The following is a 23612-nucleotide window of genomic DNA, read 5'->3' as shown; positions in this document are numbered from 1 at the left end:
AACACGGTATGTACATTTCTTAAAATTATGCTGACATCTGTCACTTGTAACTGAACATGGTATCATGTAAAAGATTAGAACGCATAATACGTTACAAATAGTTGTAATGTTACTAGGAAAATACATGACTGCAATTCACAACAATAGTCTGAAACCTTTCTTAGAAATTAAGCTGCAACTTAAAACTTACCTAACAATTCCTAAGGTTTCAGTTTATACATTTTTATTTTCCTGAGGATTTATTCTTCTTAGCCATGAGTTTTTCTACGGTAACTTTTCTATTGTTTTTCAATAATATATTACAAAAGATGTATATACATTTGTCAACAAAATGTTTAAAACTATTTATTTAATCACTGTATGTTTTAAACATGACGTTTTCGTTTTCCAGAACATTGTTGACAAGCGAAATCAGAATTTTTCTCTGAAAATCCTCATGTAAAAACATTAGTATACAGGTTTACATTTTGTAGCTCTAAAAGAGTGTGGTACCACCTTTTGGTCCAGGGCAGGAGCAAGACATTTTTTTGTCTGACTCAGGGTTGTCAAAGTCAGGATAAGTTGTCAGCTTCATTAAGCCAGTTATTAATTAAGATTTTAAATAAATGACCAGTATCAAACAATTTTTTTTTTTGTGTGTGTGTTTCGTCAAATGGGTTTTGAAAAGTGGTTTGTAAATTGCTCTTGCACAGCTTTTCAAACAATTTTCCTACTAACACAGTTATTATTAGAAATTATGCCCAGTATTCGAGAGATAGTGGGTTTGAACCCCACTGTCGGCAGCCCTGAAGATGGATTTCCGTCGTTTCCCATTTTCACACCAGGCAATTAATTAATTAATTAAAACCTTAATTAAGGCCATGGACGCTTCCTTCCCATTCCTAGCCCTTTCCTGTCCCATCGTCGTCATAACACCTACCTGTGTCGGTGCAACGTAAAGCAACTTGCAAAATATATATATATGCATGCTACCTTATAAGCTATAGGCCTATCTGTTAATACTTTAAAGTCTTGCAAAGTTAGTTTTTCTGATAAATGTCACGTTAGGTTCTTACATGGATACAAATCAACAACGTCTTTACTTTTTTAAAGACTGGATGACAACATAAAAGTTTGTGCAGTTGTAGCTAATGTAGTGTTATTTTCTCCGCTTTTACTACTAAAAGCAACTCTCTCTACCTTACCTCCTACCGGGCGATTTGGTCATGCGGTTAGGGGCGTGCGGCTGTGAACTTGCATCAGGAGATAGTGGATTCAAATCCCACTGTTGGCAGCCCTGAAGATGGTTTTCCGTAGTTTCCCATTTTCACACAAGGCAGATGCTGGGGCTGTACCTTGAGAGTTTTAAATGGTTAGGTTTTACAGTTAAAATAGACTCATCAGGTCTTTTAACAGAATCATCCCTAATTACGAAACTTCGTCGAAGTGTTTTGTGCACACAACTGAGCTTGCTGAAGGAACGAATTCGGTTCGATGGATGGCTATGATCCACTTTTGTTTTCGAAACAAGTCAGTAGGAAATTTAAACACTGAAATATTAGGCTGTTTTGAACTGTAGTTGATTCTACAACCAGGTATACAACACGACGTGGCCATAATTCACAATGTTCACACGTTTAAATCATTCAACACCACCGATAGCCTCACTGCTGCGAGGTTCAGATCACTGGTGAGAAGTGATGCGGCTTGTGTGACGTAGCGCCCGAAGTGGAGGGAGAGCCTTATGGCCTGTCTATCTAGTTGGCCTTGATAGTAACCGGACTCAAGATACAGAAACCCTGTTAGAAATATAGTTCATTCCAGGACCTCCAGAATCAAGGAGCAAGATGTTGACGAGTTAACTATGGAGGGTAGCCATGATATACTCAGTAAATAGCTGTCACCTCTTTTTAAATGATTCTAGGTATAAAATTTCCACGGACTACATGAAAAAATGGAAGAGATCTGACCCTTCGAAGATTAACGGTATTGCCAAAAGGAAGGAAAGAGCCACAAAAGACTTGAAAATGACAAACTCACACAAAACAACTCATAAACCTAATACCATTTGGGTCAGAAGATAACAAGATTTGCCCACTGAAGCTGTATAGGAAAGATGAAATTGAGAAATACATAATGGCCATCAAATCATTTCTGATGCAAATTCTGTCATTTACATAAAGAAACATATATATATATATTTTACAATTTGCTTTACATCGCAATAACACAGGTCTTACGGTGAAGACTAGACAGGGAAAGTCTAAGAATGGGAAGGAAGCAGCCGTGGCCTTAATTAAGGTACAGCCTCAGCATTTCCCTTGTGTCAAAATGGTAAACCATGGAAAACCATCTTCAGGGCTGCTGACAGTGGGGTTCGAACCCACAATCTCTCGGGTGTGAGCTCACACCTGCACGCCCCTAACCGCACAGCCAGCTCGCTCTGTCATTTTATACAAGCAAATGGACACCTAATTGAAATGATAACTAGTTGTTCCCCAGACAAACTGCTAAGTAGTGGCCATCAATACAGGGTGGGACAATCCATGGGCTTTATTACAGTTCAAACTCTACAGGGGGAGTCTGTCTACCAGGTGTTGGAATGTCTCTGGAAAGAATGGCAAACCATTCTTCCTGCAGCGCTGTAGGAAGTATAGTACTTAGTGATGTTCATCGGAGTCTAAAGTGAAGTTGCCATTCTAATTCATTCCATAAGTGTATGACAGGATTCAGGTTGAAGCTCTGGGTTTGCTACTCTATTTTTGTAACCTTACTGTACACAAATCACTCCAGCAATCATCTCTCAACAGCTGACTGATCTGAAAGTCCTTATATCCTTCTGCCGTTAGCATGTTCTGCAGTATTAAGAGAGGACCAAGCACTTCTATGCAAGAAACCTCCACAATGTCACTCCAGCTGCATTAAATTTCATTGAGAGCACTACACAGGCTGGCATGTATTGCATGCCTGGCAAGCACCACACCTAAACCCTCTGATCCTACAGTCACATGATAAAGCACGATATATCATTCCAAATCACGCACCTCTAGTCATCCACAGACCAGTGGAAGTGCTCCTTACACCACTGAATGTGGTGCTCAGCATTCATTGGCAAAATGTGCGGTTTATGGCTGGGTGCCTGAGCCTTAAACCCCAGTTCTCATATCTTCCGGCGCAGTCATATGAGTAGCTGCGCAATTAATGACAATGCGGAATTTACCAGTGATGGCATGTGATTTTCTTTCACCACCTACTTCATTGCTCAATGGTCCCTGTCAGTCAATACACATGGCCTACCTAGCCAATATTTTGTTGTGGTTGTGTCTTCCTGTTCCCACTTTACAATCACGTCCTTGACAGTGAACTTGGACAACCTGAGAAGGGCGGAAATGGCCCTGAGTAATTACTTACTGATGTGGCAACCAATAACCATTCCAAGTTCAAAGACGCTAAACTGCCTTGCTCCACCCATTCTGGAGGTATCTCACAGCACTGAACAACACTGTATTCTCAGCCACTTTTTATAGCAGCAATGGCAGTTGTAGTGATATCTAGGATCTAGTTCACGTGTACAGACGGGTGTTCAGATACCAGTGCATAAGGATAAACATACTGATCCGTCTTTGTGACTATCCATGATTAAATCGCCTTGATAAATGAAGGCTGTTACAGAATATACCACTGTTAACTCAGGTGACTGATTTAATACTTACCTTATTGTCAATATCCTTGTCCCACATATCATTAATTGTACACCCAGCTCCCCTCATAACAAATGCTCCAAGACCAAAAAGAGCTAACATCTTGACATCAGGCAAAGCTCCAGCCTCAGCACACATTGCAATACTCCACCCACATGGCCAAAACAGCAACCACGATCCTAGAAAACAAAGTAATTGTGTTCTACACATTTCTTCTTTTCTACAGTAATAAATAAATAAATAAATAAATAAATAAATAAAAAAATAAAAAAATAAAAATAAAAATAAAAAATAAATAAATAAATAAATAAATAAATAAATAAAAAATAAATAAATAAATAAATAAATAAATAAATAAATAAATAAAAAATAAAATAAAATAAAAATAAAAATAAAAATAAAAATAAATAAATAAATAAATAAATAAATAAATAAAACTGAAGATCCCACCAAGATAGGTTTGACAATTTCATGCTCTGCTCCAATTAGTTAAATACGCCGTTTGAAATTACTGTCTGAAAGAATATTTTCTTCTGAACCTACAACACAAACCAGTCATGGATAACACACTAGCCATGTTATTGAATGCTTCCGGTACACCAAATTTACCCATGTCAATTTCCTACCCTTAAATTTGAAGAAAAAAGAATTTGCATAATTTTCTCCATGATTATGTAATATTTTCTGTAATCAATGTGTTAAATATTTAAATTTTTTGTGAAATGTGTAGCCATGAAAACATGTATTGCTTCAATGACCGGTCATCAGCTTGTGGGCGGCGAATGACAAGTGCAAGCAGCAACAATGCAGTACCGGGATCACTCGGCAAGCTACGCATAGTGTTGGTCTATGCATGCGGTGAAACGGGATTTACAAAGCACAGTTTAAATTAACAGTGATAGTGTTTGCAGAAAATTACAGCAATCGCAATGCAGCATGTGAGTTTTGTGAAGAAACATCACATGTGCACTACTGGTGTAAACAAAAAGACCAATTGCGGTGTGCCAAGAAGATAGCCTTATCATTTCGGGAACCAAAATCAGGCCACTACCTAGAAACTGGAAGGAAACAAGACTGTTAAAATTAGAGATGGGTTCTTGATAACTTCGATACCTCGATACTCAAGAGGTATCCATATTGAACGAATCTATTATCAATGAACTTGATACTTTATCAATATTATTTTAACAGAATACTAAAAATTTCAACTAGCACCGTCACTTTGCAGATTTTTAAGTGGTCGCATGGAGCACGTCTCGTCTCATAAGTTCCAAAACAGCAAGTAGCAGATATACCAAGAAATTGGAAGTACTTATATCTTTGCAGATCACATAACAAAAGGGACCTTCCTCTGAATTTATCTGGATGTTCTGGTGCCAGTATATCTGAAGTACAATCTTCTTTGAAGTCATGTACCAGGGCAATAAAACATGCCGAACTGTAGCCCGACGAAGATATTTTCGAATGTGATATTGCACTAAATTGTAGATTTATTTATTTTCAATTTGGATCGTTATGCATACCTGCCAACCCTTCCGATTTACATGGAAACTTTCCGTTTTTTAACTCGTCTTCCGATTTACTTTTACTTCTTTCTATTTTTGAGCAATATAACCTCCAGTATGGTGAATACTCTTCCCCTAGGATAAAGGATAAATTCTTATGTGCTTGTGTAATTTACGCAGACCTATTTTCAAGTGTATTTATTTAATGCTTTATTTTGCAAGTGCATAGTCCGTCACCTTCGTGTATCATGCTTCCTACTCACCGCAGCAGCCTGTGTGCTTTACAGATGGGGATTTGGGACGGCAATGGTCCTACAAGCGAGAGAGGCTAGCGTGTTGGTGATTTAGTTACTCTGGACGAAAGAATGACTTTGTTATTGTGTGGTTTGCACGCTGTTAACATCGTTTCTGTGGATAGTTTTCTTGGAGTTGTAGGCCATGTGCTTTTTCTTGCAGTTCTGTGCTTTTCCCCTAGTCAAAGTCGTATATTAATAATGTATGACCGGGCAAGTGGCCGTGCGGTTAGGGCCACGCAGCTGTGAGCTTGCATTTGGGAGATAATGGGTTCGAACCCCACTGTTGGCAGCCCTGAAGATGGTATTCCATGGTTTCCCCATTTTCACACCAGGGAAATGCTGGGGATGTACCTTAATTAAGGCCATGGCCGCTTCCTTCCCACCCCTAGACCTTTCCTATCCCATCATCGCCATAAGACCTATCTGTGTCAGTGCGACTTAAAGCCAATTGCAAACAAAAAAATATGTATGAGACATATTGATCTGTTTTGTATGTGGTAGTTTTGTGTATTTCAGTGCATTTGTGTTCATTCTTACTTCATAATTTATTGAGCTGAATGCATTTCAGGGAGTTGCGTAGGTGACAGTTTCTGGTATTTTCTCTTCGGCCAAAAAATCATAACAAATGTTATCTCCAAGTGTTCAGAGATACCTATAAAATTAAATTTCCGTTCATTTTACAATCTAATAAAGGAAACTATTACATAGGGGATCACTATAAATGGGATTTAATTTTTTGTTTAAATTCATTTATTGAAAACACAAGGCAATTACAATTTATTTTTCCACACAGTTTCCTGCTTTGGAAATGCATTTGTCCCAGATGGCAGTTTCTTGGTGCCCTTATCGTAAAAAGAACAGTGTCATGTCACCAGCCAGTTGCGCACGAAGTCTTCCATACTCTCGTCATCTTCAAATCCTTGCCTTCCTAGAGCATTTTTAAGCGGTCCTAACAAATGGAAATCGCAGGGCGGTAAGTCCGGGCTGTAAGGAAGATAATCAAGTGTACTCCAGTACATTTCCTGTAGCTTGGAGTTAAAGCTGCAGTATGGGGCCGCACATTGTTGCGGAGGAGGATGACCTGTCGAATCGGTTGGTCTCGTCTTTTGCGGCGATATGCAACCCTTGCCTTGTCCAACAGCTCGGAGTAGTAAGCAGCAGTGATTGTGCATCACTCATGCAAAAAATCAATCAGCAAAATGCCTCACCGATTGAAAAAAAACCAGTTGCAAGAACCTTGCCAGCTGACAGTCGAATCTTGGCTTTTACTGGTGCTGCCTCCCCTTTACTCCGCCACTCCTTACTGGCTTGCTTGGATTCGGGGGTGTAGTGGTGGACACATGTTTCGTTGCAGGTGACGATCCGACTCAAAAATGCATCATCTTCTTCCACAAACCTTGCTGAAAGCCTCTGACAGACCTCCAAACGTCTCAAATTCAGATTTTCAGTCAAAGGCGAGGGAACCATCTGGAACACACTTTATGGAACTGTAGGTCATTTGTGATGATTGCTTGATGGCTCCCATAACTGATTCCAACTTGTTCTACAATTTCCAATATTCTCGCCCGTCGATCGTCGTCAATAATGTCTTTAACCGCACAAATATTTTCGTCTGTATTGCTGGTCCAAGGACGGCGATCGTGTTGCTGATTTTCCACACATTCTCATCCTTGACAATGTTTGATCACTGAACAGTGCAGTCAATCTCTGTCAAATTTCCGCTGCTGTAACATCTTCATGAGCAAGAAATTCTACAATTTTACAATTATGCGTTGCGCAGTGGAGGGATCGACATCGTAAGCATTACTGATGAAACGGCGGAAAATATCTAACAGCATGCTCTCTACACTCCTAACGGTCCCGCTTAAGCATAGCAGAAGCGCGGGGCTAGTCCTACCAACTGTTGATGTTCAGGAACAAAAATCCTGTTTATATTAGATCGACCTTCATATGCGTTTGATGCACGTGTCAGTGTGATATAAATATTACATATAATTTTACAAAGTTTATTCCACCTACTCAACACAGTACAATAATTGCAATGTCTATAATTACATTACAATATGTTATCAAGGAACTAGTTTCGACCCTATGTGGGTCATCATCATCCTAAATAAGTCCTAAGACAAAATTACATTGTGGAATAAAAATTAGAAGAGTGAACTGTGTATGTGGTGCGGTAATATACATATAAAATGGTGGAATGGATGAAATGTTGATAAATAATATTATGTTGTACTGATCAATAAAAAATTAAATTTCAGGTTTACATATGTTGCAATTAGACTGTAACAATAGTATTACAATGATTTTCTACAGTGCTTATTAAAACTGCACATTAAAAGTATAAAATGCTGGTCTGAATACAAACTCCAGATGCTTTAAAGTCCAGATAAATTGTGCCCAATTTTCAGGTTTTTTCTCGTTTTCTGGTTTTCGCTGTCCACGAATTTTACACTACGTTTTCATTCTTCAAAAGACAATAATAAATAACATCAATGAAACTTTACCACTCGCTTTATGCATTGTGACTGCGTAAAAAAAAAATTATGTGAAAACTTTCAGTGACTTTTCTTGCCTATTTAATAAATTATCGTGATTTACATTGAATAAATGTTTTAGTAAGCACATTTTTGCTCCTCATTTGAAGTAGTTATGCTCTCCTCTGAATCCTATGCCTTGGTCGATGAAGTGACAGAAAAAAACTTGCAAAGACCCCAAAATCCAAGAGTACGATATTGCTTTACTGAAGCAGCCGAGACAGACGACCAACTATGGAAGTTCAAGGGTTCAACGTATCGAGAAGAATTCAAAAACTTGTATGACTTATTCAAAGCTCGGCTACAAGGCGCTGCGCAAACATCAATCAGTCCTAAAAATGATAATGATGATCACTCAATTACATCAAATAGCGTTAACCACAAAAGAAACATTAGGCTTCCTAAAATTAACCTGCCAAGTTTCGACAGTGATCTAACGACAGTTACATTTTATGGATACTTTTGAAAATCTTGTTGTAAACGATTAAGATTTATCAAACATGAAAGATTCTGTTACCTTCTCTCGTTTCTGAAAGGTGAAGCCAAGAAAGGATACAATAAAGAATATAAGTATGTATTTCAGATTTGAATTTATCCAGACATTTTTTGATTACCTCTAAAAGCACAGAAAATTATCTCCTCCTCCTCCTCCTCCTCCTCAACAAATCACTGTGTTTAGACTATAATTCTGGTTTCATTCCGATCTAACAGAACCTAGTTCAATAAGGTCTTACTCCATTAATTTATACCACTTCGGTCTACTGTCAGATTTTTTTTATTATGGACCCTCAAGTCTAGGTGTTAATTACAAATGAACCAACAGAACTATTTCAGAATGAGTTATACAATATTTTCCTAATTTACTTCTGCATTAGAGCATATAAGACAAATTGTTTTTGAAGTTCATTAATTATTTTTAATTTTTGGTTTATTAAATATTGCTCAGGTTTTTGGCTTCTTCTCTAGGAACCACTTACTTAAAAATATACACATGAAAAACTACTACTCTGATGGTAATGAGATTTGTATATGTTAAAGTCACGTGTTCTCAGAGTAAAGGCCCGCTCACACCTAGTGGAAGGGAGACGCGGCGCGAAGGCAGAAAAATATTATTTTGCTACGTAGTAGATGTGATGGCTCACACTTGCACCTACTGGAGAGGAAACGCGCCGCGCCGAAGAAGAGGAAGTTGCTTGGAGAGAATATTTCTTCCGCTTCTCCCGCTGGAATTTTATTTCGGTAACGTTCGTGTACTATTGGGGTGTTTCGCAATCGCGTTGAGTCCATACCGTACATACACATAGTGTTTGCTAGTTCTGGGCTGTGTTGAAAATGGACTCCGAAAAAGTTATTCAGTTATGTATTTGAAAAGTACACTTTTCTATATGATATTTGCTAAAAGTTATATAGCAATACCAATGAATTAGCACTTGAAAATTCACATTGCTCATTCGAAAACACACTTTGAATTTAACTTGAGGGCGTAACAACGGTTGAAACTAATTAGACAATTCACCATTTAAATTTCTAGATAAATTAATGCCATCCTTTTTTCTTCCCTTTCAGCATCTTCAACCAAGAGTGTTCGGCTCCATGGCTAAATGGTTAGCGTACTGGCCTTTAGTATCAAGGTTCCCGGGTTCGATTCCCAGCAAGGTCAGAAATTTTAACCACCATTGGTTAATTTCGCTGGCACAGGGGCTGGGTGTATGTGTTGTCTTCACCATCACTTCATCCTCATCACGACACGCAAGTAGACCTGCTCTTGGCGAGCCAAAGTCCTCGGACACAAACGCCATTTCATTACCAAAAGAGCAAGAGCTAACACGTGATCCATTAGTTACGTTCGGCTGGACCAACTCTTCACACACAACTAAGACAAGTTTTGATGATCAGCTGTCCAAATGACGAGGCGCGCTTCCGATAAGTATGAGCGCACACAGGAGAAATTTATCCACTCTCCGCGTCTCCCTTCCAGTAAGTGTGAGCGGGCCTTAATACTCAAAAAACTTTTTTTTTTCAACCACCCCCAAAAAAGTTCTTCTTTTCCTAAAGGAAGTTTTCTTAGCCCAGGATAAACATACAAGAGGAAACTTGGGTTTGTTTTGAAGCACTCAGTCCTGCTTATCAGAAACTACAACCACTGTAACCATACAGTGTGATACTGAATTTATGAAGAGTAATATTGATGAGAAGTTGGGTGCGAGCTGGGCCGTGCGATTAACAGCAAGGCAGGCTGGTGAAACCAGGTTCAGGGTTGATGCATACACTCACACCATGCGGTTGCGAAATAGAATGCTGGTCACTTCAATTTGTCCTCATGTTATTTTCAGTCTGCCTGTGTTCTGCACGTTCCACCAATATTACTCTTCATAAATTCAGTATCTCACAATACGTTACAGAGGTTGTATTTTGTGATAACCATGACTGAGTGCTTCAAAACAAGCCCAAGTTTCCTGTTGTACATTTATCCTAGGCTGAGAAAAAGTTGCTGTAGGAGATTGATAAACATTTTCTTTTGGGTTGTTGAAAAAATGTAACCTGACAGTTAGACTACAAATATAAGTGGCTATAACATATAAAAATTTCATTACCATCAGATAAGTAGTTTTCCATGAATATAGAAGCTAAAAACCTGGACAATATTTATTACAACTACAAATAAAAATAATTAACCTCAAAAACAATTTGTCTTACAGAATCTAATGCAAAAAGCTCATTTTTCAATAGGCCTATCGGTTCATTGGTAATTAAAGCCTAAACTCGAGTGTCCATAATAAAAAAATTCAATAGTAGCGGTCTTGTTTTGCAGAAATTTGTAAATCTTATGGGAAAGTCTGGCACACTCCATTCTTTCTATATGCTCTGTGAACTGGATTCATCGCAGCTGCATCATATCTATGATTTTGGAAAGACATTGATCATCATCATCATGACCACTGTACAGTTCCAGTTTCCTGGGTACTGTTAATGAGCCTCTTCCACTTCTTCCTGTCCATATACAACCTGTCATGGAGAACATCATCCATTGTCCATTCTCTCATAACTAGATCAACCTTGATCATGTCCATCCATCAGCTTTTAGGTCTTCCTGCAGGTCTTTCCCCTCCACATGTCTTTCCAAATTTTTTCTGGCTGTTCTTGTAGGCTCCATCCTCATCACATGCCTGTACCACCATTGTCTGGATGTGCCGATTAGGTCTAATAGGGATGTATTTGTTCCGGCTTCTTTCCTCACCATCTCATTTCTTAACTTGTCCATCTTGGTCTTCTGGATGGTGGATCTAAGAAATTTCATCTCTGATGCTTGCAGTCTTGATGAATCTCTTTTTGTGAGGGTGCACTCTTCAATACCATAGGTCAATATTGGTATGAAATAGCTGTTAAACAACATCAGCTTGGCCGGTTCTGAATCATGTCATCCCATAAAAGTGTTCTTACTTGTTGGTAGAATTCTGATCCCTTTTGCACTCTGTTTGTAATTTCCTTTCTGACCAAAGTATCACTGGAGATTACACTTCCAAAGTAAGGAAAACCATCCACACACTCTAGCTGGTGGTCTCCTAGTTTTACACTTGCTGGGCGCCCTTCTCTACTGACTGCCATCACTTCTGTCTTGGTCTCACTGATGTTGAGATTATATTCCTGGAAATGAGATTTCCATACGTTGAGTATGGTCTGTACTTGATCTTGTGTTTCACCCCATATCATGGTATCATCAACAACGGCCACTGCATTCAATTCACCTAACTTTTCCTTAACATTCTTCATTATATTGTCCATAACAGTGATGAACAGTAGTGGGGACAATGCACTTCCTTGCTGAACTCCACTCTTGGTCTCAAACCATGATGATCGACCTTCCTCAATTTGTACACAACTAGTACAGTCTTTGTGAACATCTGAATTTTCCTTACCAGTCCTTCAGGCACATTTCTTTTCCTCAGGCACTCCCTGATCATATCTCTTATAACACTATCATAGGCCTTTTCTATATCCAGGAATACATTGACCAGGTTCTTGGCTTTCTTCCAATATTTTTCCATCAGCATGCAGGTGCTAAAAATTAGAACCATTGTTGATCTGTTACTTCTGAATCCATATTGCTCCTCCTCTAACTGTGGTTCAATGATGATTCTCAATGTCCTTGATATATTTTATAATTAGGTTTAGGGTAACTCTTGACCCTAAGATTTTTCTCATCCTTTTTTTGTTCCTTAATCTCTATTTGTTCCTTTAACCTTTTTTGTTGCAGATAATGTAATGTTGAATCTTACTGTTCCAGAAGAGGCATTGTTTGTTGTAAACAGTTTTTGTTAGTTGGAAAGCAGTTACCATCTTCTGAATTCTTGATATTACAGATTTCTTTTCATTACCATTCTCTATAATCCATTCACCTAGGTATTTAAATTCCTTCACTCTGGAGATTCCATTAGTAGGTACCGATGTTCATTTCTTGTAGCACAGTTTTGATATCAGTCATAAATTTAATTTCTTCGTATGATTTTTAAGACCACTTTTTGCTGTTAGTTCTTGTAGTATAACAAATTGTTTTTATACATCCAAGATGTTTTTGATAAAGGCCAGAGAATCAATTTCAATACTTTTTACCAAGCAAGTGGCCATATGGTTAAGGTCGCGCAGCTTGAGTTTGCAATCGGGAGACAGTGCGTTCAAACCCCACTGTCAGCAGCCCTGAAGAGGTTTTCTATTGTTTCCCATTTTCATACCAGGCAAATGTTGGGACTGTACCTTAATTAAGGTCACAGTTGCTTCCTTCCCACTCATAGCCCTTTCCTATCCCATTGTTGCCATAACACCTATCTCTGTCGGTGCGACGTAAAGCAACAAAGAAAATTCAATACCTTTAATCTTTGGTCCCAAATGGTGAGATGGTACACCTGCTTTTCTCCATTCTCTGACCACTTTTTCAAGAGCACAATTAAAAAGTAATGGAGAGAGTCCATCCCCTTTTCGGACTCCTGTGTTCACTTGACATTTATGACTAAATTCACCCATAAACTTTATCTTAGCTGTTGTTTTAGTGAGCATTTCCATGATAATATTTCTTGTCTTTTGATCAAGTCCAAATTCTGTTAAGACAATGAGAGGTGATTTGCAATCTATGTTGTCATATGCTTTTTGAAATCAACAAATTTTTGTGACTACGTTACGGAAATAAGGTACCGTGTTTTTCAATTTAAGAATTTGCTCTATACATGACCTTCCATTTGGAATGAAGCTTGGTATGATCGCTGTTTTCCAAAATTAGGAATTATTTGGGTTGGTCATATTTGCAGTGTAATTTCATAAAGTTTCACTATTAAATTGTCTCCTGCATTTTTCAATAGTTTTGTAGTTATTTGGTCTTCCTCCACAGCCATGTCGTGTTTTAGCGACTGAATGACTTCCTTAATTTCCTGGACAGTCAGTGGGATTGAATCTGAGTTATAGTGAGGAAACGTTTCTTGACGTGATTCACAGTTAAGTATTTAGTAACATTTAGTTAAATTTTGTTTAAAAGTGAGTTATGTTAAATTCTTCTTCTATAGTTTGCAGTTTTATTTCTACACTTTGTTTATGAATTTTTCTTAATTTAATATTTTGAAACTCTTAAAACATGGTTGAATTTTTGTTGCAAGACCAATTATGCCAGGACTGGTGTCTGAGTTGTTTAAGTTCATCATCGTCCCCCCTCTGGCAAGGTAACGAATGTGCAAATTGTCAAAAAATTAGGAGAGCTGAAAGATGTTGTGATTACTCATGTCAAATCAATTTTATATTTAATGAATGGTTTTATGTGTTAGCCATACAGAACAAGCTGCAAATGTGAGACTTTGTCAGAGGGTAGACATTATATAAATAATAAAATCTAGACCGAAACTTTAGAACTACTATAACTAGAACTAGTTCCTCACTTTCGCTAGTTTGCCAGAGAGGGGACGATATTCGTCAGCCTACCCAGCAAGTTTTCATATTCTAGTTAGCGGAGCTATTTTCCTGCCAATCCTGCTTGTATTTGTGACCAATTTTGTGGATCTATTTGGTTGTTGTTGCTTTCCTAAAGTTTCCTTACATTTCTAAAACATTGTGAAGTGTCAAATTCTCCAATCACCAGCAAAGTCAACTTTTTGCTTTCATCGGAATTGCAGAGCTATAGGACGGTGATTCTATCTTCATACGATTTCCGAACATGACATCTATCTACCCTGAAAATGAAAGTCCTAGGTTCTGCAATGAAAAATGTTTTGTCCACGCTGAAAATGACCTTTGCTGCATATGAGTTTACAAAATGTGCTGCATTTTCTCACCATCGCTCAGCATCTGTTACATTAACAGATTCTGCTTCTCCACACTGTGCCATTTGGTGATGACCCTGTACCGAGTGTGTGTCGTTCTGGTCCCTTTCCGAACCCTTTTACCTGGCACGTTTTTAACTAGCTCGCACTATGCGAGTTAAGTGTTTCCCAATGTACTCGTCAGGTGGCAGCTCTCTGCCCTTTGTCAGTGAAGGTCAAGCTTCCTACCAGAAGAATAGCATTTTTCTATTCTTTGCCTGAGTTTTGGTTTTTAAGTCGTGAAATATCAACATGGATCTTATGCGGAATGGATCAGCCTTTGTGGCGTATCAGAATGTTTTTAAAAGGTTCAAATGAATGCTAATGACCCTTTGATCTTTCTAACCATTTGTTTTATATCGCCAGGTACGTGCACCCCTTGCTTAATATTTGTTTCTCTTGTATTATATTTTTGTTACGTACTGTTTCCACTGTCGTTTGAATGGGATGGATGTATGTGATGCCTCAAAGACATTATTCCTATTAATGATATGGCCCTGCACCTTTGCTCTTGTACCTTTTGTCTGCGTAGCATTAACCGTGCAAAATAACTCGCGATCTGTGTCGGAGCCCACGATGGCCGGAGCTGTACGAATCACGATATACTGGCAACGTATGCATGGTTTATTACATGGCCCAAAGGATATGCTTATTGCCTTACTTGTGGCGTGTGAAGTGCTGGCATTTGATGTGTCTGCACCCGTTATCCTGTGACTCTGTTGGGGGGGTGGGGGTGGGGGTGGGTGTCACTATTTTGGTTGTGTCCAGCCCTTAACCTACTGGCGATATTGCTGCCACGTATATCTTATCGTGTTGGAGTGAAAGGACGTGTGATTGTTGTGACTGAATGATTGGAGGACAAGAGACGTATTTATGTTTGTATTTTATTGAATGTTTACTTTTAATTTCATTCGATCCCTTTGGGATTCGTCTTCTTTGAGTCCGTACCTGTGTCGATCATATGTTACCTCTTTTTCTTGTATGGATGACTTTTATTTTGGTCACTATCTGTTGTTTCATTACATCATATCTTGCGTATGCTTTGGTCCTCGGCCCCCTGTTCACCCTATGGGAGCTTAGGTACTTTTCCCCTTTTGTTCCTTGATTTTTCTTGAGGAGTGGATTGTTGCCGTTCTGATACGTCTAATTTTGTGTAAGCGTGTATTGCGTGGGTGTTTTTATTTGATATATGATGACTTACATGCACTGACCAAATAATAAGTTTCATGCTATGAATTTGAATAAGAATCAGGTCTGAAGCGTGACCTGTGTGAACCTCCTGGCATAATCAATTACTGAATGTAGTCGCCCACTTGCCTTGATTCTCGGCGACAGTTGTGTCCATTTGAAATTGCACGTATGTATAAAACCTTTATTACTTTTCCTTGACCTGGTTAATTTCATGTCAAACATTTTCCCTTCCTTCTTTTCTTTCCTTGATGTTTGTTTGAATAAATTGTGTATTCGAGTAATTCTCAGCTTTAATTCTCAAGTAGCATCAGTCCTTGGTAGATTTGATTTAAGGGGCCGGTCTCCTGTTCAAGGCCTGTTTCTTGCAGCCTTTCTCAATTGCGGTCCTCGGACTAGAATTTTTTTTGTTATTGTGCCTCTGTGGACTGCATACGTGGGACTTTCGCGTGTGTTTGGGGTGGGGCTTTGGCCCAACACACAGCTTGCCACATTATGTTATGCCACCTTTAAATTTCTGGAGCCATCTATTTGAACACTGGAGTTATAGCCCCAGCCCCAACTCATTAGCTTTAGCTTTTAAAACTTCACCATGAAGTGAAATGTTATTTTGAACATGCCTAAACCATTCCAACAATTCGTTCTCCAAATCCAAATGCTTGACATCTCAAATCATTCATTTATCTATAATCTGTCCTTGCATAGCTTGTGCTTCAATACTCTCCTGATGTTTTAAATATGCAGAAAGCATGGAGAGTGAAATGCCAAATTATTTCATGATTCCCATTTTGCTCTTTTTTGTCTTACCTACTTCTCACAAATATTTAGTTTTTCATTATGTGTCTTTGAAGAATACTGTCTTTTGGTTATTTTTAACACAAAGTTATACAATAAAAAGAAAAAACAAGCTAATACAGAACTTAAATCTCATGCCTGTTGTACACAATCAAATTTTTCTTTCAATTCAATACCTCACAAGGAAAGTTGTCAAATATTGTCAAATTCGTCGCCACAAGACCTATCTGTGTCGGTGCGACGTAAAGCCCCTAGCAAAAAAAAATATTGTCAAACACTGTTCAACATTGCTGAAGGTTTGATAATGCTTGAAAAGATTTCACAAGGTAAGATAGAATTTTTGTTTTAACATGGAGCAAAGGCAAACAGCAGTTGTGATTCTTGGACTAAAAGTGGGATATATTCTTAAAAAGAAGAGGAATGCACAATAAACCATAATTCACATGGGGAAAATATTCATGTGCTTATCTTCTCAACACAATTTCTGCAGTGTATTTACTGCCCTATCATCATTTGAAGAGGTTATGTTATATTGCATTTACTCCCAATTACTGAATAAAAATGATAGTAATACAATAGAACACATATTAGAAATTCAATAATGATAATATGCAAAGACTGGCAAAAATCAAGCATTGCTGACAGAGTTTACTTATAGGTTACCATTCAGTAATAAACATATAAGCTGTCTACTTCCTTGAGATATTTCTCTTGAAATCTCCTCATATGCTGCTATTTTATTAATTTTATTGTGGTACTCTACGGACTTCACTGAATATAGGCAGGGGTGTGCCTCATACGTAGCAATAAATACACACACAACATTCCTCGCTCATAAAGACGAAGCCATTTTTGTTGTTTTGATTCCCGGCAATCCCAGCATGCCTAGCGGTGTAGCATGCAACGTTAATACTCTAATTCCACTGGTCCATTCTGTCAATCTGTCAAAGACTTGGCTATTCTTTGACCGATCAGAGCATGTTCTAATTCACTTTCAAGACATTTCAAAACTTCTCAAGTATTGCAAGCGATATGACAAACTTGTGAAGTACTGAAATTCTTGTGAAGTCTTGAATTTGACAAAGATTTGAACATGTACAACAGGCTTTATATACTATCTTTATTTGAAGTTTATATCCTTTTATAGTTTGAAGAGAAGGGCGAATCAGTATGCACTCACTTAACACAACCTTATATTCTGTAACATGCTGTATAGAACAAGCGTACACAAACTTCGACCACCATTTTACTTTTACTTGCACTTGGTAAATGCATGACACAGGCTGAAGCAGCCGATTACAGAAGGATGTTGACTGAAACAAAGAAAAACAATTCACATCAACAATAAAAAATGAGAGGGGTCATTATTGTGATGGTTATTACACGAAAACATTATCAATAATTTCAAATTAAAAAACACCAAACTCCACTTACGGGACCAGCGCAATACTTTAAATTATGATTAACGTGCATTTCAAATTCAACCATTTAATTTAGGCCTACATGTACAAATATATTTTGTATCCTGGGCACTTTCGAGTTCTTTTTCCTAGAAATGCACCTCGACCATCTGAGCCACTCGCCCAGCTTTCTAGAAATGTAACCACACATTCAGTCACTCCTTTATCTAGTCCAATTGCACTCATTTTTGTCAGTAGACTCCCATAATCTACCCTACTGAAAGCTTTGGACAGGTCAATAGCGATACAGTCTCTTTGAACTCCTGAATCTAAAATATCTGCTATATCTTGCTGAAATCCTACAAGTTGAGCCTCACTGGAATAACTCTTCCTAAACCCAAACTGCCTTCTATCAAACCAGTTAGTAATTTTGCAAACATGTCTAATATAATCAGAAAGAATGCCTTCATACAGCTTACATGCAACATATTTAAAGCTGACTGCTGCAAACAGTTATCAAATAAGTACTTCAGATATGGTATCACATCACATCCCCCAAAATCTTATCAGTTCCAGCTGCTTTTCTAGTTTTCAACATTTGTACCTTAGTGTAAATATCTTTATCATAGGTAAATGTCAATACTTCGTTAGTATCAGTCAGCACCTCTACCTGGACATTATCCTTATATCCAACAATCTTTACACACTGCTGATTGAATAGTTCTTCTTTCTGTAAATCTTCACAAACTTTCCTTGTTCATTAATGTCCTCCTTGAAACCTGTTTTTGCCTTGAAGTACCTATATACAGCCTTCCATTTTTAACTAAAATTCATACAACTGCCAATTCTGCTTAACTTACTTCCTCACTAAATTCAATTCCCTAGTAAGTTCCTTCAATTTCGCATTACTTCCACAACCATTAACTAACTCTTTCCAACCTCCATCTCCTTCGTAGGCTCTATTTCTCTGTTATAATACCGTGGGACATTATCATTCCTTACTACCTTTAAGGGTACACATCTGTTTTCACATTCCTCAACAATTGCCTTAAACCTATCTCATAAGTTTTTTACATTTTATTTACCACTATCCAAAGACCATAATTACTTTTCAGAAACTCCCTCATTCTTGTCTCATCAACCATACATTACTGCCTAATAACATTCCTTTTTATCACATTTATTTTCAACTACAACAAAAAGAGCTTCATGATCACTTATACCATCATTCACTTCAGTTTCTCTATAGAACTCATCTGGTTTTACCACCACCACCACTTCCAGAATATTTTTCCCTCTAGTTGATTCCACAACTTTCTGATTCAGCTGTCCTTCCCAGATGAACTTATTTACCATTTGTTGGTAATGCTTCCTCACATTCGCATTACCTTCGCATGACATTTGGTAAATTGAGATCACCTACTACAATCACATTCCTTTCTGTGCCGTTCCCCACACAGCTAATTATCTTATCAAATAATTCCAAATCAGTTTCAATGCCACCCTTTCCAGGTCCATCAAGTAGCCTTTGCTCTTCTGTTAAGACAATCTATTTATCTGGTCCTTTATCTGGTTCACACACCTTGATGTTTTGTATTTTCCCCGTCTATTGTTCACTGTTAAAGATCTCATTAGGTATTATTTTCAAAACTGTCATAGGCCTACTCCTTTTTTCATCTCTGAAGACATATCTATTACAGTCTCTTACTGTCCATCCCAACTGTATCCCAGGACCTTGTGACTCTTTTCTTCAACCAGCTGTTCACAAATTTATTCCTCATGCAGCAGTCTACGTTTCTTCCACTACACCCATGTGGTCCCATCACCTTCTCATACCCAGTTCCGGCTGTCTCGATCTGTAAATTCAGGTCTCCTATGATGATCATTGCTGTATCTTCATGGACAGCCTTTTCTTAATCCTCAAGGAATTGGGTTTTATCATCCTGGTTGCACCCAGTCTGGGGTGCACACAACCATACCAGTATTAGCTTCTCCCTATTATCATTTCATAGATATAGTGGATGTCAGTGATCAATTCCAGGTATTTGCCACAATTAATCCAACTCGGTTACTCATCTCTTTGCTGTTACTCTGCCAGTGAAGGGTACAGTATTTCCTCAACTTCCTAATTCCTTTAACTTCCCACCTGGTCTCACTCAGCACCAGGATTACCATTTTGCTTCTTTCCATGAGGACCACTAGTTTTTCATACTTTCCTGTAAGGCTGAGTATACTGATGATCCCAATTAATGTAATCTGAGAATGGTGTATGGTTGCACAGCTCTGTCTATCATCAGGTTATAAACTATCGTACTTGGCAGAGGTCTGCTCATGCTGGTGTCTTTGCAGTGTTTCTTGCATTATGAGGCTCTTTTTTGAATTGAAAGCAAGTTTACAAAACTCTTACCAACTTGCTAGGCCGAACATAATTGAAGGTTTTTTCCTGTTGGGTTAACTTCTTTAGCCTTTGGCAGTCCCCTGCCCACACCTGCAAGGCAGCAGCTTTCTGATTAATTTTTGTGGAATTTCCTTCACAAATGCTTCAAAAACCTCCTAGATAAGAACCCCTCTGTCCATAGCTGCTGGTTCTCTCTTAGTTTGAAAGGTATGTTATTGGCTGCCCAGCCCTTGACCAGACAGTCACAAAGATACTGTATGTCACATAGGACAGCAAGATGTTAGACCTAACGGGTAACAGACTAATAATAAATGACATGACTGACATATTTTGTGCCTGTATATACAAAATAAAATTCATTCCTCCCCTTGATACATAGATAACATGGAAAAGTAGTCTTTCCCTCAACAGAAAAGTAAATTAATGAATTAAAATCCAGACAAAAGTGATAAAACTAATAAAAACTCATATACTGTCATCATAACTCATAATTATTGTAACTGTTGACCCAGTAATACAACCTACTTCTTTACCTTGCTTTACTTACAGTAATAGAAATATTCTTTCCTCGAGCTTGCAAAAAGTCCAGGTGAAGGAGTTGTCTTTGCTCATATACACAAACACTGCTGCTCAGGTGTCGATGCAAAGAATGAAACAAAACTACAGACCAGTTGACGATGCTTGTAATAAAGGAACAAGCTGAAAAAGCCAGTCTCCAGATTTCCACTGAGGAAAAGCCATGGCAAACATCAAAACTGTCTCCCAAAACCTAAGAACTGAGTATGGAAGGAATGAAAAAGTCAACAGCTTCAGGTACCTCAATGAGATTGTCCAGAAGAAAATGAGTGAAAGGGAAACAAACTGACAGCATGCGAGAGAATATGCCCATCCTCTGCTAGCTTTGAATTCTTGATTCGAGTTTCTGCATGATTTTGCGATGTTCCGTGCCTTCACCTGAAATATTTCGTGCCTTACTAAAATTCCATTACTTCTTACTTCAGTTCTGTATTTTAGCTCTTCTTCTTCAATATCCTAAAATTTCTCAGATTTGAACCCCCAGAACAACCGCTTGATCACTAGAGCAGTCAATTACCTGTGTTTTATTTTTATGATTTTACAATTGACTTTAAGTTGCACTGGCACAGATAGGTCTTATGGCAACAATGGGATAGGGAAAGGCCAGGAATAGGAAGAAAGTAGCCTTACCATTTGCCTGGTGTGAAAATGGGGAACTACAGAAAGTCGTTTTCAGGGCTGCCGACAGTGGGATTCAAATCAATTATCTCCCGCAAGTTATCTCCCAAGTTGATAGCTACATGACCCAAACCAAGTGGCCACTTGCTAGGAACCAATTTTTCTTCTAGGTTTTGCCATTACCAAATCAACTTTGGTTCTACACCAAATTCTCATACTGATGCATGCACACCATTTGTCTCCACGGAAGCAATCACTTCCAGCTTAAAATCTGCAGTATCACTGTTGTTTTGCAGCATTATCAATGGACACTCACTCATTACTACACAAAGTGACAGACACTTCATGGTAAGACTAGAAACAACTGAGGAAACATGTAACAGGTAGAGACAATCTGATCATAAATAGGCTGTTAGTGATGATTTGCAGGGATTACAAAGTGTTGTCTACCCAGTTAATCTGTGTGCAAGAGTAGCAGGGGTGTACAAATTCACACATAACAACAGACAACTCGCAAAATCTTAAGTTAAAAAAATTAGAGAGGGGGAAATTATGCAAGAACTTCAGCCCTTTTTAAAAAATTCCACACAGGTGGGAAATTACACAATGGGGACCGATATGAGAGTAAATACCATAGCTCTGGGAATAATCTGTCCCCATGATTTTTAATGCATTTGTAAGTATCCATCAGCATAACAATATAATCTTACATTTTCTCAATGTATTCTATCATTCTCAATAACACGAGCATGTAATAGTGGCATTTGAGACTTCAGATTACGCCTCGATCTATGAGCTGTAATATGCTTAGCGTATTTACGGGAAGAAATACAAGCTCGATATTCTCAAAACCTGTGAGTACAAGGTGTGCTGTAAGGTTGTCAACAAGCAATAAGATCCTTCTGTTCTGAATTCTAAGCTCCCACTCTGAATGATTTCAGCTTCAAACAATTCAGAAGTCATCCAGGAATTTTTATTAGCACTGTAGTGTACCAGCAAATTCTTTACATTTTTGAAGATTCTTGGAGCATCTAAACACTTCCATTTGTAATGGGGAAATGTCAATTGTATTATAAGTAAAATTTCCAGAATCAGCGCTTGTTTAAGCCTGTCTAGGGGTAGGAAGCACTTCTTGCCTGAGTACATGACTAATGTCATCTATGCCATCTAATAAACAATGAATTTTCTGATATTGCCCAAAATACATTAAAATATGCCCTCACAAAAGGAAAAACCAAAATATGCAGTTGCTTATTCAACCTTTTTCCATTTTTTGCCCAATATTTTATAAAGCTTAGGGATGATATTCTACTCCATTTGCAACATGAACGATTATCAAATTCCTAGTTATAATTGTTTATCCTCCTAGGAAAAACACACATTCCAAACATAAGTATGGAATCTTTATGATTGACAATACAAACCTATTGGTCTATCAATCCTCATCAACTTCAAGTAGGGCTGAACATTAGTAGGGAAGTTGTTGACAATGACAGCTGCAACTGGAGTCTTAGGTGTAAGCTGGTAACTGCTTGAGGAGTCTGTATTCTGCTGCAGTTGATGAGCAGAATTGTGGAAAGCTCTTGTATATCTATCAAATGGTAAGAAGTGCTCTGCACTGGTGTATTTATTCACATCACTTTTGTGTAGCCTAGTAAGCATACATGAACAATGATGTGATGCTATTGTAATACCTCTTGTAATATAACAGCCAGATATTTTCCAAAGTAAATGTGGAAGAGTTTTTGATAAACCATTTGAGAGCACAGTCTGCATCTTCATAAATGGTGCACTGGAAGTTCATATGTGTAAAAAATCACCCTGAAACAGCACAGAAAATAACAAAAGAAGTCACAATGTATAACAGCTTTGGTTCATGTTTTTACACAAAACTTTGTTGACTATTTCAAATTTTAATCACTTAAGTAACGATATAAATACAATTTTTGAGCAAAACTTTGGTCTCCCCTACAAGGTTCACAGTATAATTCCTGTTCTTCGTTTAAGTTAAATACAATACTTCATAACACTTGGAAAAACTGACATTCACAAGCACTAACTGGCTAAAGGGAAAAAAATATTAAAAAAATAAAAAAAAAAATAAAAAAATAAAATAAAAATAAAAATAATAAAAACATTTTGCTGAAATAACTTATTTTCAATTTAAATTCTTAGATTGGAAATTCACATATATCAAATCAAAATCTCTTTATTTACAAATGAGGTGTCTACCTCAGTGGCAAATGGTACACTAAAATACATTATTGCCAAACACAAA

The 23612-nt window shown here is 37.8% G+C and overlaps 1 protein-coding gene across 4 annotated transcripts in view; it reads right to left on the bottom strand.

The window, feature by feature from the left end:
- The window catches only part of Coq2 (ubiquinone biosynthesis protein COQ2, mitochondrial), a 229058-nt gene that overhangs the window by 162849 nt on the left and 42597 nt on the right, over positions 1–23612 (bottom strand). For 2 of the 4 annotated variants that reach the window (XM_067142743.2, XM_067142742.2), the window contains exons 2-3: positions 22759–23155; positions 3693–3859 (exon numbers count right to left, since the gene is read on the bottom strand). In XM_067142743.2, the coding sequence (XP_066998844.2) occupies positions 3693–3859; positions 22759–23116 (525 nt within the window). In that variant the 5' untranslated portion in view covers positions 23117–23155. Of the gene's footprint in view, positions 1–3692; positions 3860–17522; positions 17656–22758; positions 23156–23612 lie in introns of those variants that run through there. The other 2 variants (XM_068226601.1, XM_068226600.1) reach the window with 2 other exon arrangements.

Source organism: Anabrus simplex, chromosome 3 (genome assembly GCF_040414725.1).
Source record: "Anabrus simplex isolate iqAnaSimp1 chromosome 3, ASM4041472v1, whole genome shotgun sequence".
In the NCBI taxonomy this organism is placed as follows: Eukaryota; Metazoa; Arthropoda; class Insecta; order Orthoptera; family Tettigoniidae; genus Anabrus; species Anabrus simplex.
The sequence above is the reverse complement of the archived record's forward strand: the minus strand, read 5'-3'. Positions and strand labels throughout refer to the sequence as shown.